At 42.5% G+C, this 18,892-nt stretch overlaps 1 protein-coding gene across 4 annotated transcripts in view; it reads right to left on the reverse strand.

The window, feature by feature from the left end:
* Positions 1–18,892, reverse strand: part of ENOX1 (ecto-NOX disulfide-thiol exchanger 1) — a 281,652-nt gene that overhangs the window by 222,922 nt on the left and 39,838 nt on the right. For all 4 annotated transcript variants that reach the window (XM_065902210.1, XM_065902209.1, XM_065902212.1 and 1 more), the window contains exons 2-3: positions 17,280–17,423; positions 16,111–16,248 (exon numbers count right to left, since the gene is read on the reverse strand). In XM_065902210.1, coding sequence (XP_065758282.1) covers positions 16,111–16,248; positions 17,280–17,423 — 282 coding nt within the window. The remainder of the gene's footprint in view (positions 1–16,110; positions 16,249–17,279; positions 17,424–18,892) is intronic.

Raw genomic sequence — 18,892 nt, forward strand, 5'->3', positions numbered from 1 at the left:
TGTGTGTCTTGATGCTTGAGATTTTTTTTTTTTTTCCCCAAGATAAAACCTGTTTTTAGATGAGATTATACACAGTGCTTAAACATAGTAAATTCTCTGGTGGCTCAGATGGTAAAGAATCTGCCTGCAATGTCAGAGACTCAGGTTCAATCCCTGGGTCAGGAAGATTCCATGGAGGAGGGCATGGCTAGCCACTCCCATATTCTTGCCTGGAGAATCCCCATGGACAGAGGAGCCTGGAGGGCTACAGTCCATGGGGTCGCAATAAGTCGGACATGGCTGAGTGAGCCACACTTTCACTGTCATCTTATTTTTAGACTGACATCAGCAGTCCCTTGTTAGCTATTTTGTGGCTCAGGCACTTATATACACTCACACACACCAGTAGTAAAATTACGGTATAGTTAAGACCACAGAAATGTAGCATCAGACAAGTTTCTCTACCCATTCCCAGACCCAATGGGGTAATTTTGTTTGTTTCCCAACAGCTCAGGCTCTGAAGTACCTCAAGGAGTTGTGTTCTCAAGTTTGCACTTGTCATTTCTGGGTCTCAGGAGGTCTGAAATAGGACTGGGAATCTACATTCCAGGGAACGCTGACACAGTGACTTCTGGAAATTACTTTGGGTAATACTGTCACAGAGGTACAATTTATGGGTCTGCACTGGCGTGCTGCAGTCCATGGGGTCGCAGAGAGTCAGACACAACACAGCGATTGAGCAACAACAACTAGTGTACAGGAGAAGGGCTGTCACTGCTCCTAAACAGGAGAGAATTCAGAACGAGAATCGTCGTTCGGAGGGACCGAGCATTCTTTTTCCATTCCCTTCACACAGAGAGTCACCCAAGAAGGCTCTTCCCCACTTCCTACGTCCCCCCTGCACCGCCCTCCAAGGAGCGCACAAGAAGCGCACATTTTGGATCTCTGCACTGTGTCCCACACTTTACGTCACCCCTTGCAGGAACTGCAACAGTCCTCTGATAATGATGCTGGTATTATTATGGCCCTTTTACAGGCAGTCGGACTCAGGGAAGTGAAATCCCTTGCCCCAGGTTACACAGTTAAGGGAAAGAGCCTGGATTCAAACCCAAGACCTCAGGCCACCATCTGCTTCTCGTAGAGAGCTCATCAATTTCTAAGGAAAAGGATTCTTCTTCTGCAAAGACCACAGGAAGGGTCCTCGTCTACTGCTGCTACTGGCTAACTCCCCTTGCTCCCTCACACTTCCCAACCCTGCTGACCCTCTGCTTGGCTTCATTGGCTTCCTCCATCCGGCGACCCCTCCACGTTCTCTGACACCGGTCCTCCCGCTTTCACTGCTCTGTCCCCAGTCTGCTGTAGGATTGCATGGTCAGGTTCCATGACGACTCTCCTGTGATGGTTATCGTACCCTCTTTGAACCCCTGTCCTTTTCTTCCAGCCTCCTGCTAAAACCGAACCAGGACAAAGGCCACCCTCCTTCTCCATGCCCACCCACTGGGAACACGCCCCACTGCTGAGGGAAACTGAGTGGGCTCCCATTGAGTATTCATCAGTCTCCCTCAACTTCCACATTCAGTTTCCTCTGGCTTCCCCAGTGATTACCTTCAAGGGCTCTCCCTTGTCAGACCTTTCATTCCTCATCAGCCCACCTAACCTCACCAGATAACTTTGCTTCCTCCTTTTCTGAGAATGCAGAATCCTTCAGCCAAGAACTCCTTCCACCTGTGTTCACCAAATCCACAAGTCCCACCCTTGCTCTGGATTCAGTACCTTCTGAAGAGTGAATATTTAAGTTGATCCAAGTACATCTTGAGAGTCCCTTGGACAGCAAGGAGATCAAACCAGTCAATCCTAAAGAAAATCAACCCTGAATACTCATTGGAAGGACTGATGCTGAGGCCGAAGGTCCAATCCTTTGGCCACCTGATGCGAAGGGCCAACTCAATAGAAAAGACCCTGATGCTGGGAAAGACTGAGGGCAAGAGGATGAGATGTTTAGATAGCGTCACTGACACAATGGACACGAGTCTGAGCCAACTCTGGGAGAAAATGAAGGACAGGGAAGCCTGACATGCTTCAGTCCATGGGGGTCACAAAGAGCCAGACACAATTTAGCAACTGAACAACAACAAAGTTCATCTCGTGAGCATTAATCACTGAAAAATTCAGTTTCTTTTATCCTTTGGGAGAGCCTTCTTATTTTAAGAGTGAAACATACATATTCACCTTATTTCATCATTGTTTCTGGTTAGGATATTAACCAGAGGGTATGACCACCATGATTTTATTCATAGCAGTCAACTTTATATTACTAAACTATTCCTGGTTAAATTGTAGTACACATCTTAGATAACTGGACCCCAAGTCCTAAAATTGTAAGGTTTAATAGAAATCTCCAGATTTCAAGCACAATGATACGCATAAAAATTAAATAACTGAAATCTTTTAAACTTCAATGCAATACAAAAATAAATCTCTACAGTCATCACTTCTCCCCAATCTCCAAGATATATTTCCACCTGAAGTATTTATCTTTAAAAATAAAAGTGTAAAGATAATGCTAGCTTGAGGTAAAAATGTAGAAGATTTTGTTTTAATAATTTCCTCCCAATTCCCAATAGAATAGAAATACTTGAGGCAGCCAGACCGGGATTTCAATTCCAGCACTGCCTCCTCCTACCTGAGTAACCTTAGGTTAAGTTAACAAACATCACCCAGGCTCAGTTCCCTCATCTCTAATACCAAGTAAATAATATTTAGCTAGCAGAAAAGGAACTGAAAGAAAGTATTTAGAGTATTTGGTATGTGTTAGGTGCTCAATAATTGGTGGGCTTATTGTTTTCAATGTTCCTAGTAAAGTCATTCATACCATAGCCTCAGATTTATACTGAGTATGTCTTTAGAGGAAGCACGGAGGCACACTTTTTAAAAAGATTTGGAAACTTCTGTTTCTAGTCATGAGGAAGCAACATGGATAGAATCAAACCTTCCTCCTCAAGCAACCGAAAGGGAAGACAAGGGACTTTCCTGCCAGTCCAGTGGCTAAGACTCCTCACTCCCAAAGCAGGGGGCCCAGGTTTGATCCATGGTGGGGTGACTAGATCCCACATGCTACAGCTAAGATCCAGCAGAGACAAATAAATAAATAAACAAAAATAAATGTTCAAAAAACACAAAATACATGAAATGACAGTTTTCAGGCATTGGACAATGGGAGGAAGAAGACAGTGATTACTGAGAGAATGGAGACAGGTGAAGTGAAATCCATCGATTGTCCCCGTCTGCTGTCTAGGTGGTTTCAGGGATTTACCTCAGAGAAGAGAAACTCAGACAGAGCCTGAGGGGGTACCTGAATTCAGTGCCTGAGGAGGCTGAGGTAGCTGGAAATTACAGGGCTGAGCACTGGGGAGGAAGGGGCTAATCAGAGAGTTGGCGCTCTGGAGACCTTTGGATGGCTCCCCTTGAGACTCCGGATGAGTTTTGATCAGGCATGTGAGCCAAGTACTAAGGCTGAGGCAAAAACCATGGGGGAGCAGGGGCAGGGGGAACCATTTCTGGAGCTCACAAAGCTCTGGGAACAGATCAGTTTTCCAATAGCCAGGCAGGGGAAACCTTGCAATGTACTTGAGTAAAGGGCCCAGTAGGGTATTGCCTCAGAGGTAAGATAAAATTATCTCCAGGCCAAAGGCTGCTCGAGACCCAACTACCCAAGCTCCAAAGAAAATCTTTGAATGAATTAAACTATTTTTAAAATATTGAAAGGAAAACAAAAAATTCTAGCACCTAATAATGTAAAATTCACAGTATGGCATCCATCAAAGAATTACTAGGCATGCAAAGAAATAGAAAAATATGGCCCATCAAGAGGAGAAAAACTAGCCCAAAGAAGGACACTTCGAGACATCACATATAACAGAATTGGTCGATGAAGGCTTCTTGGGTGGCTCAGTGGTAAAGAATCTGCTTGCCAATGCAGGAGACATGAGACACGGTGCAATCTTTGGGTTGGGACAATCCCCTAGAGAAGGAAATGGCAACCCACACCAGCATTCTTGCCTGGGAAATCCCATGGACAAAGGAGCCTGGACAGCTACAGTTTATGGGTTTGCAGAAAGTCAGACGCGACTGAGCATCTGAACACCACACAAAAACAGCTATTGTAAATAGACTCCGTATGTTCTAGAAGGTAAATGAAAGCCTAAGGATAATAAGAAGAAATGGGAAAGATACAGCTTTTAAAAAGAAAAAGGAAATAATCTCACAGACATCAAATAAGGAGGAGGATGGCTATCGCTAACCTCGATTAACGACATAAAAGCTATCCTACTCCAAGTATCAGGTACAAAAGTGACTTTTACAAAATTAATACATTTTATACAACTGATTATATAAAAAAAATCAAATCATACATTCTTTCATCTATGTAGTTATTGAGCACTCAGCTCTGTTTGATGATGAAGAAATGGAAAGCTGAATTAGACATGATTCTTGCCTATATAAGTGTACAGTCCAGCAGTCTGTTAAATAAATGATAGTCTGATTATATAAAGGCGCAACTCAACTACAACTCAAAAACACAATATCTAACACAGATAATGATAAGGCTATAAAATAAAAGGAAATAAAAAGAAACGAGATACAGAATAATACATACAATTATTCCATATTTACAAGTAAAAAGCTTTGAAATTAATTCAAAACAAAAATCTAATATACAGCAACATGCATGTGTGCATGTGCACACAAGGGATAGAAATACACAAATTTATTTTAATATAGGAATTTAACTGTTTGGTTTTTCTTTCTGTTCCCAGATGCATTAGATGTCTACTATGAGGCCAGGATACAATTTTTCATTATGAAATGCAAATATTTCCCTTCAGTTCATGTTGCTGTCAAAAATATCGAAGCTTCTCCATCCCAGGGGAAGAAAAGGAAACCAAGAAAACTAGACGGTGTGTGTGTCTGTGATGTACATGCATGTGTTGTTTAGCTCTAAGTCATGTCCAACTCTCTGTGACCCCACGGTCTATAGCCCAACAGGCTCCTCTGTCCGTGGGATTCTCAAGTCAAGAATACTGGAGTGGGTTGCCATTTCCTTCTCCAGGGGATCTACCTGACCCAGGGATGGAACCCGGATCTCCCTTCATGGCAGGTGGCTTCTCTACCACTGAGTCATTGGGAAGTCCATACGCATGTGTACACGCATTATATATTTCTATGCAGCATGTGTATACTCAAATATATCCATCCATACATAAATATACATGCAATTCTATGAATATATTTTCTCTAGTTTTAGCCTAGTGGGTAGGAAAGTGACTTGCCTAGTTCAGAAGGCTAGTTGAATAGTGCATATACCAGGGTATGACAGACCAAACACTAAGCTAGTCAGGAGATGGACACCAGCTTAAATTTTTTTTTAATTGTTACGGCATACACAGGAAGAAAAAAATTACACATTGATAACTCAAAAGAAGTCAGTCTACCAAAAAGTAAATTTACACAGCAGGTAATACTTACGTGCTTCATTCCATGAAAGAGGAAAAAAAAATGACAGTATTTCAAATAGCTGTATTGTGTTAGGCAAGCACTTGAAAGGGGCTTCCATTTTACAACATCTCTAGCCAACAAGGATATGGGCTGTTGTCACTTGTGGGGAGTTACTGGAGGACAAGCCTTGATTTGTCTGGAGTGACATCAATTACTGCACACGGTACCTAGCACAGGAAGCAGCAAACAGCTTCTGAAAACAAGTTTCTACAAATTCTCTTCCCTCTAGAAATACTGTAGACACACACACACCATTAACAAAGCAGCAGAACACAAGCTTCAGGAGTGCGTGTGAATCTGCAGCGCCTACGGCAATGCCTGATACACAACGGGTGCTCAGTGCTACAGTCAACCATTCAGTAGGTGCTCAGTACTCCAGGCTACCATTCAGTAGGTGCTCAGTACTCCAGGCTACCATTCAGTAGGTGCTCACTACTCCAGGCTACCATCCACCTCTTCTGTGATTCCCATAAGCCTCCGGGTATGGGGCCAGATGCCTTCTACCACTCTTCAATCCAGGCCCTATGAAACAACCTGGGTGATTTTTTTTTTCTCTTTTAAACATGAGTCAGAGGTTGCTTCCCTGCTTGAACTCCTTCAAATAGCTTGCACTTCAAATACCATCTGTACTCCTCACTTTGGCAGGCAGAATCTGGCCCCAGCCAACCTCTCCACACACACGTTAAGGACCAGCCTGACAACCCACCCCGTGCCAATCGCCTTCTCCTGCCCACCCATACACACCTTTCATTTCCTTGCAAAAGCCAGGTTCTTACCACCTCAGGCCTTTCCACAGGGCATTTTCTGTTTTTAGAATTTTCTCATCTTTCCAAACTCGCCTTTTCCTCCTGTTCTTCCCTCCTGCTACTGGAATAATTCTAATCTATCCTTGGGGTCTTGGCATGAATATAACTTCTTCAAGGGGACCTTATCTGAACACCCTCCAATCGCTCGGAGGCGAGTCAGGCTTCCAGCTCTCTTTGGTAACAGCCCACGATTGTAATTATATGATCATCTGCACAGCTATTTGGAAAACATCTGCTTCTTTAGAAATGTGTTTCTCCATAGGAGCATCACCTGTCTGTCGTGTAAACTGCTGTTTCTCTAGTGTCTTGTAAAATACACGGTGCATTATGAACCTTCAGTGATAGTGCAGTGAAGGAATGAATACACCAATGTACCGTCCTGCTGTCCTGGGGAAAAAAGGGTAAATAACTGTGGAAAGTATAACAGAACTGTCAAGGAGACATGAAATCAGGTCCATAAATTGTGAAACGTTAAGTCAAGGGCCTATTTGTTTTCTGACACTTAATAATGAGAAATCTTTCGACAAGATGGGAAATGAAAACAAAAGAGGACTGAACATCATCTTCTGGAGAGTTCAACCACTAAGCCCCCAGGTTATCTGCATCCCTTAATCATGCCAGTGTCACCATTAATATCGAGAGGGACTGAAAAAAAGGATGCTTGCTGGTTGGAGTATAACTTTCATTTAAAAACAAGTGTGTGGAATAGTTTACCATCAGACAGTCTGAGTATCTCTGTGAGCTGGTGAGATAGCTTGGTTATAGATCTCCAGGTTACATTTTTGAAGTCTCTGATGACTTCTCTTATTTCAGACCTTGGAATCCAGCAACAATAGAAATCGAGTGGGTCAAAGAAAGGAGAAGATGAAGGAGTTATCTGGAGATGTAACTGGAGCCTAGGCTGAGCCCTGCATGAGCAGCTGAGGGCCTATGTGTAACTTCACAGCAAAAGCGTATCTAGTGGAGACAGGAGTCAGTGGCCGTCCATGCGCCATGAGTGCCAGAGCAACATCTCCACACCCGCTTCTTTCATGAGCTCGAGACCCTTACATGTGACTGATCACCACGTGCTTCCTTCAACAGCTTCTTCATATTCAACACATCCAAAAAGGAACTCACCATCTTCTCCCCACTCCCCTTCTCCCTTCCCTGTTCTCGGTCAACGACCCCACCACTTAAACAATTTCCAAAGCCAGAAATCCAGGATTTATGGATTTACTGTTGATTCTTCACTCTCCTTGCATTTCACATGAACTCAGTCATCAATTCCTTTTCTTTTTTCTCCCTTCTGTAATTAAATGTCTCCCTTCACTTCTCTCCCCACTGTTGTGACAATAATTGACATTATTATCTCGTGTCTGGGTAACCACTACGCCCTCCCACCAGATTTCTTTGCCACCAACCTTACCCCACTCCATCAGTTCTCTGTAGGACTTAACGCAAGTGCTCTGTGGAACTACAGCTCTACAGTCCACATGGAAGTGATATCATATGATACTTATCTTTCTCTGGCTGACTTACTTCACTTGGTATGACAGTCTCTATGGGAGGGATAAATTGAGAGATTGGGACTGACATATACACATTACCATTTATAAAACAGATAACTAATAAGGACCTACTGCATAGTACAGGGAGCTCTACTTAATACTCTGTACTCTACACGGGAAAAGAACCTAAAAAAGAGTGGATGCATGTGTATGTAAAACTGATTCACTTTACTGTACACCTAAAAAGTGTACAGTCTTGTAAACCCAGCATACACCAATAAAAATGGCAATAAAACAACAACAAAAAAACAAAAAACAAAAACAAGTAAAACACTAGAGCTCTAACCATCGGACTCTGCAGCTTCCCACTCTTCAGCCATATCCCACGGCATCCTTTACTTGTTACTGTCACTACCACTTATCACGCTGATTTGTATTTGCTTATCCCTGCTTCTCTATTTCTCCCACTAGGCTCTCATACAGGAGAGTGCGGTCTATGTATTGTATTCCCAGTATTCAGCGCCATGTCTGGCTTGATAAATCCGAGTTAAAAGAGAGATGCTTCAGGAGATGAAAGGATTTAACAAATGCCTCTTCATATCTGGGCATATTGAAGAGGATAAAGGTGTTCCTGGGAGGATTAGACAACCCAACAAGGAAGCTAGACAAGAAATGTTCAGAGGAAGCAGAGTGGAATTAAAATGAGTGGAGGCATCATGAGTGAGAGAGAGGAAGAGGACAGCTCATGTCCCCATGGGCTGTGAAGCTAAGCTGTTCTCAGGGTGGTAGGGAACAGGGGTGCAGAGAGTGAACTCATATCTTCGGAAGGAACCGCAAGGTAGGAACTGAGGACCAACTCAGACACTTGTGAGATTTAAGCCATGGTAAGGCACGTGGTGCTTCCACAGCCAATGGGGAGGTGCGATGCCTTTTCTGAACATGTATTTGAAACACAACAAATGTCACTCTAAGAAACTTGAGGTAAGAGATATATGTCCACTTTAAGTCAATAACAGGGCTTCCCTGGTGGCTCGGATGATAAAGAAACCGCCTGCCAATGTGGGAGACCTGGGTTCAATCCCTGCATTGGGAAGATCCCCTGCAGAAGGGAATGGCTACTCACTCCAGTATTCTTGCCTGGAGAATCCCATGGACAAAGGAGCCTGGAGGGCTACAGTCTATGGGGTCGCAGACAGTCAGACAAAACTGAGTCACTAACACACACAAAGTCAATAACAGCTAAGGAGAGACTGCTAATGTTAGGAAAGAAAATTTCAAAAAGTTTAGAGCAAAGCAAGGTATAAACTCATGTCCAGAGAACATCCAGGATATATTACCAGTTCCCAGGCAGGCCTGGGCAGGCAACTTAACACCTGGTCAACTCAGCTGCTGCTTTCCAACTCTGCCAATTGATGGCTATGACTGCAGGAGAGGCCTGGATATACTGGGAAGGGGGCAGCTGGTCACACAGATGGTGTGAAGCTTGGGATTTGATATTCTCAGTTTCAACTGATGACACCAGAGATGGGGGACTCATGGGAAATGACACTGTGTATCACAGGAAAATGGGAATGAGCCTTCAGGCAACACCAGACCATGTGAGGATTATTTTGAAAGCTGAGATTAGGAAGTGACACTGCTCAGTGAAAACACACACACACACACACACACACACACACACACACACACACAGAGAGCTGTAAACCAGATCACAGGGTGCATATCAGAGATGGCAACAAAAGACGGATGGGTGGTCGTGGACTGGGATCTCCATAGCTGGAGGGAAAATCTGGTTTGATGGCAGTTTTCTAATGGCTCATGAGGTGTTAACAGATATTTGTTAAAGGCCAAGTTATGTTTGGGGAATCCAACGTACATGCCACTACTCTTTCAAACTGCCCATTAACGGAGTCAAGGCTCTGAGGACACCCACAGAGAAAGCAATCATCACAGCCTTGTCTAACTCAATGAAACTGTGCCATGTAGGGCCATGCAAGACGGACGGGTCATGGTGGAGAGTTCTGACAAAATGTGGTCCACTGGAGAAGGGAATGGCAAACCACTTCAGTATTCTTGCCTTGAGAACCCCAAAAACAGTATGAAAAGGCAAAAAGATAAGAGACTGAAAGATGAACTCCCCAGGTTGGTAGGTGCCCAGTATGCTACTCGAGATCAGTGGAGAAGGGTGAGATGGGTGGATGGCATCACCGACTCAATGGACATGAGTTTGAGCAAGCTCTGAGGGATGGTGGAGGACAGGGAAACCTGGCAGACTGTAGTTCATGGGGTCACAAACAGTCGGACATGACTGAGAGACTGAAATGAACTGTGTTAAACTCAGAAGCTACCATGGCAACTAGGCCACATAAACACTTACATGACATCCACCCTACCTAATGACTATAGGACACTGATGTTCCATCAGGCCAGTTTAGAAAATCTGGACCTATACTAATGCACAAGGTATGGATAATAGGAACAAATCAACAACAAAAAAATTTGAAAACTCCTTGAAACTATAAACATGTGGAATAAAATAAGTCTACAATACTATAAGGAGGTAAATATTATCTCATGATAAGCCAAGACTTTGAGTACGGGATTTAGGGCTGTAGTATAGGTGGTGCTAGTGGTAAAGAATCCGCCTGCCAATTCATGAGACATAGGAGACGCAGGTTTGATCCCTAGGTCAGGAAGATCCCCTGGAGAAGGGCATGGCAGCCCACTCCAGTCTTCTTGCCTGGAGAATCCCATGGACAGAGGAGCCTGGTGGCCTACAGTCCATGGCGTCACAGAGCTGGACATGGCTGAGTGACTGAGCATGCAGGCACTTACCAGCAGATCGTTCATTTTGAATAAAATAAGCAAATTCAATGAGATGATCTTGAGTAGCACGTCATATGAAGAAGGTACATGGGGAAGTTCATGAAAGCGGGAAGGGGACTGTGGTGATGATGAAAGGGGAGGAAAATTAAACAGGTGTCGTCGTGGGAGCTCACGATGACCCATCAGAATGGCATGACACGGCAACCATAAGTGCATTTGATTTCCTGGGAAATCCTTTTGCTAAAGTCAGAGGATGTGAAAAATGTGTGTCCTGCTTTGCTGATAATTCTGATCTCCCAATAAATAAGGAAAGAGTAGTAAGGAATGGGATTCAGTGTCAATTTGAACAGGCAAGGGACGAGCAGTTGGTCATTGAGAAATACCAGAATCTCTGGGAGAAAGCCAAGTGCTCAGAAAATCTAGCCTCTCTGTCATCCTGTCAGAGACATTTTAGAGGAGATTTCTTGGAAGGAAGGGTACATGAAATTATCTTTCAGTCCCTTCTGAGACATTAAAAGTTGCCTCAGACAGGAGCCAGCATGAAGACTGGGTTCTGTGATTATGGGGAAAAGAAATAAATAGCACCACCCATTAGGTACTTCTTATAAATATACAACAGAGCTGGAAGGACTGAAACAATGTGGAGGCAGAAAAAAAGAGATATTGGTAGTACAGAACAGATACTTTGGAAATAGATTAAACATGCACAACAATTGAATTTCCCATAAAAGAAGAAAGTTTATCCATGGAAAATTAGGACTATGTATCAGTTGTAGAGAGTGGGCAAAACCTTTCTTTATTTAGAAATGGAATATTTAAAAAGGACTCATAAAGGAAATGTTAAACTTTTTTTTTTTTTTAAGAAATAATATTGATGAGGTGAAAAACAGACAGGATAAATATTTTTAGAGAATATGAACTGCAAGATTAAAATAATTTTCCAGGCAAGAATACTGGAGTGGGTTGCCATTTCCTCTTCCAGGGGATTTTCCCAACCCAGGAATCGAACCCACATCTCTTAGGTCTCCTGCATTGGCAGATTCTTGACCAACTGCACCACCTGGGAAGCCCCTTAAAATGCTTAAAAGCAATGACCAAATACAAGCCAATAAAAAAAATCACCCCAATCCTATGTGATAAGTGGATATAGCATGAAAGTAATCTACTTACAAAAGAGGAAATATGAATGAAAAATAAATGAAGGAAAATGCCATAATTTAAAAAGAGTAGTTATAAAATAATTTAAGGTAAAACAACAGGATGCCACCTTTGCATATCAAGTTAGTAAATATTAAATATGCATTTATATTTTGGAAATCAATTGTCCAGTATTTAACAAGAAACTTTAAAATGTTCATTTATTTTGACCGACTAATTCTACATGTACGAGTCAATCCAAGGGAAACAATTCTAATTGTCGAAAAGTTCTATGCATAAGAAACGTTCACCATAATATTGTTTGTTAAAAACATCACAAGGAAGAAAGCAAGGAACAAGAGTTAATGTTTAATGAATGTTTATTATGTGTAGGTACTATGCAGTTATTGTATGTAATAAGTTATCATATTTCAATCTTACAACTGTCTCATGAAATAGATACAAATATCATTTTACAGAAAAGGTAAAATGCTTATACATACTTGAAGAGATTACGTTCTCCAGAAACTTGGCTAGGAAGAGTAAAATAAAAGAAAAAGGAAACAGCTTAAGTGCAAATACAGAAAAACTGGGGAAGATTTATTCAAAGGATTATTCTAAAATTTTAACATAAAACTAGAAAATGGAAAAAATAATTTAGGATAAGGTGTTAATAAAAATACATAATAGAGATTTCTATATTTAATAGTACTCAAATACTTCCATAGAGAAAAGACTGGAAGACAATACATACACAGTCCAGGCACAACAGAACTGTACCCTGAGTGAGCCTCGACCAAGGAAGGCTGTGGGCTGCCAGGAGAACAAGCTGAGTGTAGTTCACCTGATGGGTGGGGAGGGATGACAAAGGATGCTCCGGAAGACCCCGAAAGGCTCAGACGCAGCTTAAGCAGTTTGGCTAATACAGGAGATGGAGAATGTAATTCAGGGCAGATACGGTAAATCTTCTATAACGAGTAGGGCTGTAATTCTTTTCATGGTAAGTTGCTGGGAAAATCATAAATCGGTCATGGTTAAAATGTCAGAAGACTCAAAATCATAAGAAGAAAATAATGAATTATTGAGGTTGTGGCTTACCCTGGAAGTCATACAACACTATCTGAGAGGAGTGGAGGTGGAGACAAGAGTAAAGTGATCTCTGCCGTATGAATATTTCAATTAGGCAGCTGGGAAAATTTGGGACAGAAACATATAAATCTGTACTCTCAAGTTATTAGGAGGAAGTATTTGTCCAGATTAGCTTTAGGGAAAAGGGGTCTGGATAAACACATGTTCAAACGATAGAAAATGTCATTTATGTGCATACACACATATCCCATAAAAGACTAAGCCTCTACTGCATTTATTTTATAACATTTTGGAGAATTTTATAAACAGCCTAAGTTTAATGTTTTGTAATGTTAATATCTGACTTTCCTTTTTCTGTCTCCCACCTTCCTTTGTTTCCTGTCCTCTCTTCTCCTTTGTTATGTTATAGAAGAAACGGCATAATAGTATATGTATTTGCGTGTACATATATGCTTGTATTCATGTGCACACTGCCACACACAGTACCTATAATTTACTACAGCCAGTTTAGACTCTTACATGTACTGTCCTATTGACAAAACAAAAACAGAAAATCAAATGTTTGCTCAGCTCAGCTCAAAGTACACACATCTGTGGGTGTGAAACTTAGTAACTCTCCAATGGCAGGAGGTTTATACTTAAAGTATACTGTCTACTCTCATATAACTTGATGGGCAAAAGTGAGTTGTTCTGACATATAACAATGACCGTAGTGTAATTCCAATCCCAAAGAAGGGCAATGCCAAAGAATGTTGAAACTACTGCACAACTATACTCATTTCACATGCTAGCAAGGTAATGCTCAACATCCTCCCAGCTAGGCTTCAGCAGTACATGAACGAAGATATACAAGCTGGATTTCAAAAAGGCAGAGGAACCAGAGATCAAACTGGCAACATCTGCTGGATCACAGAAAAAGCAAGCGATTCCAGAAAAACATCTACTTCTACTTCACTGATTACGTTAAAGCCTTTGACTGTGTCGATCATAAGAAACTGTGGAAAATTCTTCAAGAGATGAGAATACCAGACCACTTTACCTGTCTCCCTGAGAAACCTGCATGCAGGTCAACAAGCAAGAGTTAGAACCAGACATAGAACAACAGACTGGCTCCAAACTGGGAAAGGAGTACCTCAAGGCTGTGTATTGTCACCCTGCTTATTTAACTTCTATGCAGAGTACATCACGTGAGACGCTGGGCTGGAGGAATCACAAGCTGGAATCAAGATTTCAGGGAGAAATATGAATACCTCAGATATGCTGATGATATCACTCTAATGGCAGAAAGCAAAGAAGAACTAAAGAGCCTCTTGATGAAGGTGAAAGAGGAGAGGAAAAAAACGTGGCCTAAAACAACATTTAAAAAAGTAAGATCATGCCATCCAGTCCCAACACTGCATGGCAAAGAGATGGGGAAACAATGGAAACAGTGACAGACTTCATTTTCTTGGGCTCCAAAATCACTGCAGATGGTGACTGCAGCCATGAAATTAAAAGACGCTTGCTACTTGGAAGAAAAGCTATCGAAAAACCTTGACGGCACGTTAAAAAGCAGAGACGTTACTTTGCCGACAAAAGTCCATCTAGTCAAAGCTATGGTTTTTCCAGTAGTCATGCGCAGATGTGAGAGTTGAACCATAAAGAAGGTTGAGTGTTGAAGAATTGATGCTTTTGAACTGTGGTGCTAGTAAATAGTCTTGAGAGTCCCTTGGAGAGAAAGGAGCTGAAACCAGTCAATTCTAAAGGAAATCAGTCCTGAATATTCATTGGAAGGACTAATGCTGAAGCTGAAGCTCCAGTACTTTGGTCACCTGACGTGAAGAACTGACTCCTTGGAAAAGATCCTGATGCTGGGAAAGATTGAAGGCAAGAGGAGAAGGGGATGACAGAGGATGAGATGGTTGGATGGCATCACCAACTCGACGGACCTGAGTTTGAGTGAACTCCAGGAGATAGTGAAGGACAGGGAAGCCTGGCATGCTGCAGTCCACGGGGTTGCAAAGAGTTGGACATGACTTAGTGACTGAGACCTGGGTTCGATCCCTGGGTGGGAAAGATCCCCTGGAGAAGGGAATGGCAACCCACTCCAGTATTCTTGCCTGTAGAATCTCATGGACTGAGGAACCCGGTGGTCTATAGTCCATGTGGTTGCAAGAGTCGAACACAACTTAGTGACTAAACCACCACAGTAACAAGATAGAATAATAGCTGTCAGTTTTCTATTGAAAATTCTGGAAAGGCAGAGAGGCAGGGACCATGGCTGCACCAGGACAGTGCCTCAAAAAACGTGTGTTAAGTGAGTGAATAAGTTGAGTAAAGTAGATACTACAAGAGACCTAAGCATCTTTCCAGGCAGCACAAATCCCATCTCACTGATAACATCTTTCCTCAGAGCCCCAGGCATTGATCCTTCTGGAAATTACTATAGTACTAGTCTAAACTACCTCTTAGCTCATGATTCTACACATTGTTTCTTTTTTTGCTGGTTTTTAGTCACTATGTTTTTCAATTTGGGGAGACATGCTCCCTGAATCCTCAAGGATACTTATATATGTATATATTTATTCTATTTCCCAAAGCATTTGTTACAGAGCACATGGAAAATCAGCAACAAATGTGCTAAATTCAACAATGAACTCTTTCCAAAGATGACCTACTTTGTGACGTGTCCAAACATTTTCTCTCTCAAATGCATTACTATTACGACAACTCCAAAACACGATGGAAAGAAACCAGGGAACACAAAGTCAGTTGACTTGGGCTTCTAAGTCTTGCCTCTTCAGTGCTGGAAAAGCCACCCACCCAAACGCCGGGCCCTCTTTCCCTATTTTTAACATGGGAACACGAACCTGAGCCGCAACTGCCATTAGGACCTACTTGTCTCAAAGAGAAGACTGGGATCAAATGCCGTAACATCCGTGGAAGAGTTTTGCAAATTGGAAAGCAAATATTAGCTCTACTATTTACCTTTTTAAAATACAAAATTCATGTTGCAATGCCATCAGTGAGAGATACTGCGTGTGAGTTTTTTCTGAGAATGGCTGTTCGGCAGAAGAGCGAGGTGACGAGGAGGACAAGACTCTCAGGCGCATGGCCCCTGCCAAACATGCCCTGGGCATAAATCCCAGGCCAGGCTCGACACTTGTGCGTGGAGAGAATATGAGGTGCCAGGCACCCAAGCCTGCCGGCACGGCTGCAAACATCTTCCAACCCCAGAGAGAGCTTACCTGACACGAGCTGCTGTCCGGGCAACCCCACGGGAACCATGCCCAAGTTATTCATGGCGGTGGCCCAGGCGGTGGGGTCCGTCACCGACATGTTCAGCTGGGTCGCGTCTATTGCGATGCTCCCCAAACCATCGGCTGCTGCGGGTGGGAAAGCAAACTGACTTAGATTCCACCGGCGAGGGTGTCTGAAAACAAATCGCGTTTCTAGAGACGTGAGGCTTCCTTTAAGCACATTCCCAAACCACAAAAAAATACCGCACTGTAATCTACACCAACACTTTCTCCAGACGTCAACATGACGGAATACATTCTGGGAGGAAACTTACTGACATGCAGTTTATATCATACTCAGCGTGCCATTAAGGATGCACCTTTAGGGGAAAAAAAATGAAGAATCACTTCCTTTTCTCAGGGAAACATCTGTTAAGTTCCCCAATGGAGAGCACTCTTTGGGTAAAACAAGTCAACTGGCTAAGAATAAATAAATCTGTCTGTTTGTGAGCGTAATTCTGAAGCAGGCACACTCTCTAACTATATAATAAAAATCTCCAAATTCAGTTGTCGAGCAGTCAAAGCGGTCCTGATTGAATTTATTAAGACTTACCTTATAACACATTCCATCCTTTGCATCCTTAACAAATAATTAACATCCGTACATTAAATGCAGGTGTCTGTCTGAAGTGACTCCCAAAATATTTCTTACAAGCACAGATTTTCATTAAGGCAAAATAAATAATATTGAAAACAAATAGCACAGAGCTAAAAAAGAAGACAGCAAAATATGTCAAATGGGACTTGATGCTCTTTTTTTTTAAAAAAAAAAAAAGAAATTTATTTTCTCAACTATCTTTTCTTAAAGTCTTTACTGAGTTTGTTACAATTTTTGCTTCCGTCTTATGTTTTGGTTTTTTTGGCCTGGAGGCATGTGGGAGCTAAGCTCCCTGATGGGAGGGATCTAAACCACACCCCCTGCACTGGAAGGCAAAGTCTTGACCAGCAGACCACCAGGGCAGTCTGAGTTAACTCTCTTTGATGTTCACTAGTTCCACGGCCTGGCTTTTTTGAGGAACCCAGGCTCCCAGTTCAACACATGTTTTCATGGCTGGGGAGCCTTTCCACTACGATGCGAAAGGTCCAGTTTGTGTCCTGTGCCGGCCACCGACATTTACCTGCAGCCATCATCTGCGGAAGCTGCGGGGAACGCTGGGTGATGCTCTCAACGCCACCTGCATCTACGGCTGAATTACCAGCATCCTGAGGGGCAGGAGCGCCTTGATGGCTGAGTGCGGGGTCCCCGCGGACATCATCGGACTCTGCAAAAGGGGGAGAGCGCTGGGGTGAGAAAGCCTTCCGGGGCGAATCTGTTGTCTACTTCAAACAAACAACAACAGCAAGCAAACAGTGGCGACCGGCAGTGGCAGGCACAGAAGCGAAGCCAGCTCCTCGTGGAGTCTCGGATTCGGAGGCCGGGAGACGTGAGGGTCCACCGGCGACCACCTGGAGCCGGGCCGGCTGAATACACAGCCCGTCTGTGGAGCGGCTAGTACCTGGCCTCCAGCTGAACAGACTTCACAAACGGGGCTTATCAGGCCCCGCACAGCCTCCTTCACACACGGCACATCAATGGAGAGGACAGACTGGGGCTACATGTGATTTTTTTTAAGTTCAAAAATTAACTGATGTTATTTTCGAAGACAGTCGTCTGTGAAATGTATTCAGAGAGGGAGAAAAAGTGGGGAAAAGGAGGAAAAAAGCAAGAAGCTATTCACAGTGAGATTGGTAAAGGATGTGCCTAAAATACAATCGTGCAGAAAGGCGAAAGGGAAGAACGGCATGCCGCCTGCCCGTCGACGAAGTGCAGACAGTGATGGGGCCACCGAGAAAAAGCACTTGCTTTTTTTATTTGTATGACAAGATATGTTTAACTGGCTGTACCTTGTTTGGTCTGAGTTTTCCTGAGAATTGCACAGCTTATATATAAACATATTTTTATAAGCCTTTTCACAGCACTTTCTAACCAAAAAGAAAAACACAATAAAACATTACAAAAAGTTGCAAGGGTCCCCTCTAGATTTCACTATTTTTAAAATGTTATGCTTTCTCTCCATCCTTAAAAATGCAAAAACATACCATTCCTATGTACGTGTTAATTGCACTTTCACCAGTGTGAGACTAGAATTTTACATAGACGGGTAAAACAACTGAATGCAAAGTACTTATTTTTATTTAGGTATCCACTTAGAAATTTTTCTAACATGTGCTTCTCTTAATAGGTATTTTAGAATTAGTGTTATAGTCTGTGAGTTAGTGTACCTAGTATGACAATTGGCCCTTTGATTTCTATGACTCTTAGGTAGAAGAATCAGTGATCCCTTTGAACACTGTACTCTCAAAAAATAAATAAATAAAGAAGACAAAGAAAAAACTTATTTCCAAGTGAGTATAAGTTTCATTCAAATGGAAGCTCAGGTTTCAATATCTCAAGGCTAGGTGAGAACTGAGCAAATTGCTTCTCTGGTCTCCATGAAGCCCTAACCCTCAGCATAGTGGCATGAGAAATGGGAGGGAATTGTTTCCAATAGTCCATCAGGAAGATGAAACCTTTTCATTAAGAAGCAGTGAAATGATTCCAATTTTTGGAGCAAACTGTACTCAGGACAAATGTTTTATACCGTGCAATTAGACTCTTCCACCCAAATGAATTCAGAATGTGTTTATGTATTACATGCATCAATTTTCTTAGGTAATGAATGCCATCAAAGAGATTCTCACCGTGTAAAAT

The sequence above is a fragment of the Muntiacus reevesi genome, chromosome 11 (genome assembly GCF_963930625.1).
Source record: "Muntiacus reevesi chromosome 11, mMunRee1.1, whole genome shotgun sequence".
Classification (NCBI taxonomy): Eukaryota; Metazoa; Chordata; class Mammalia; order Artiodactyla; family Cervidae; genus Muntiacus; species Muntiacus reevesi.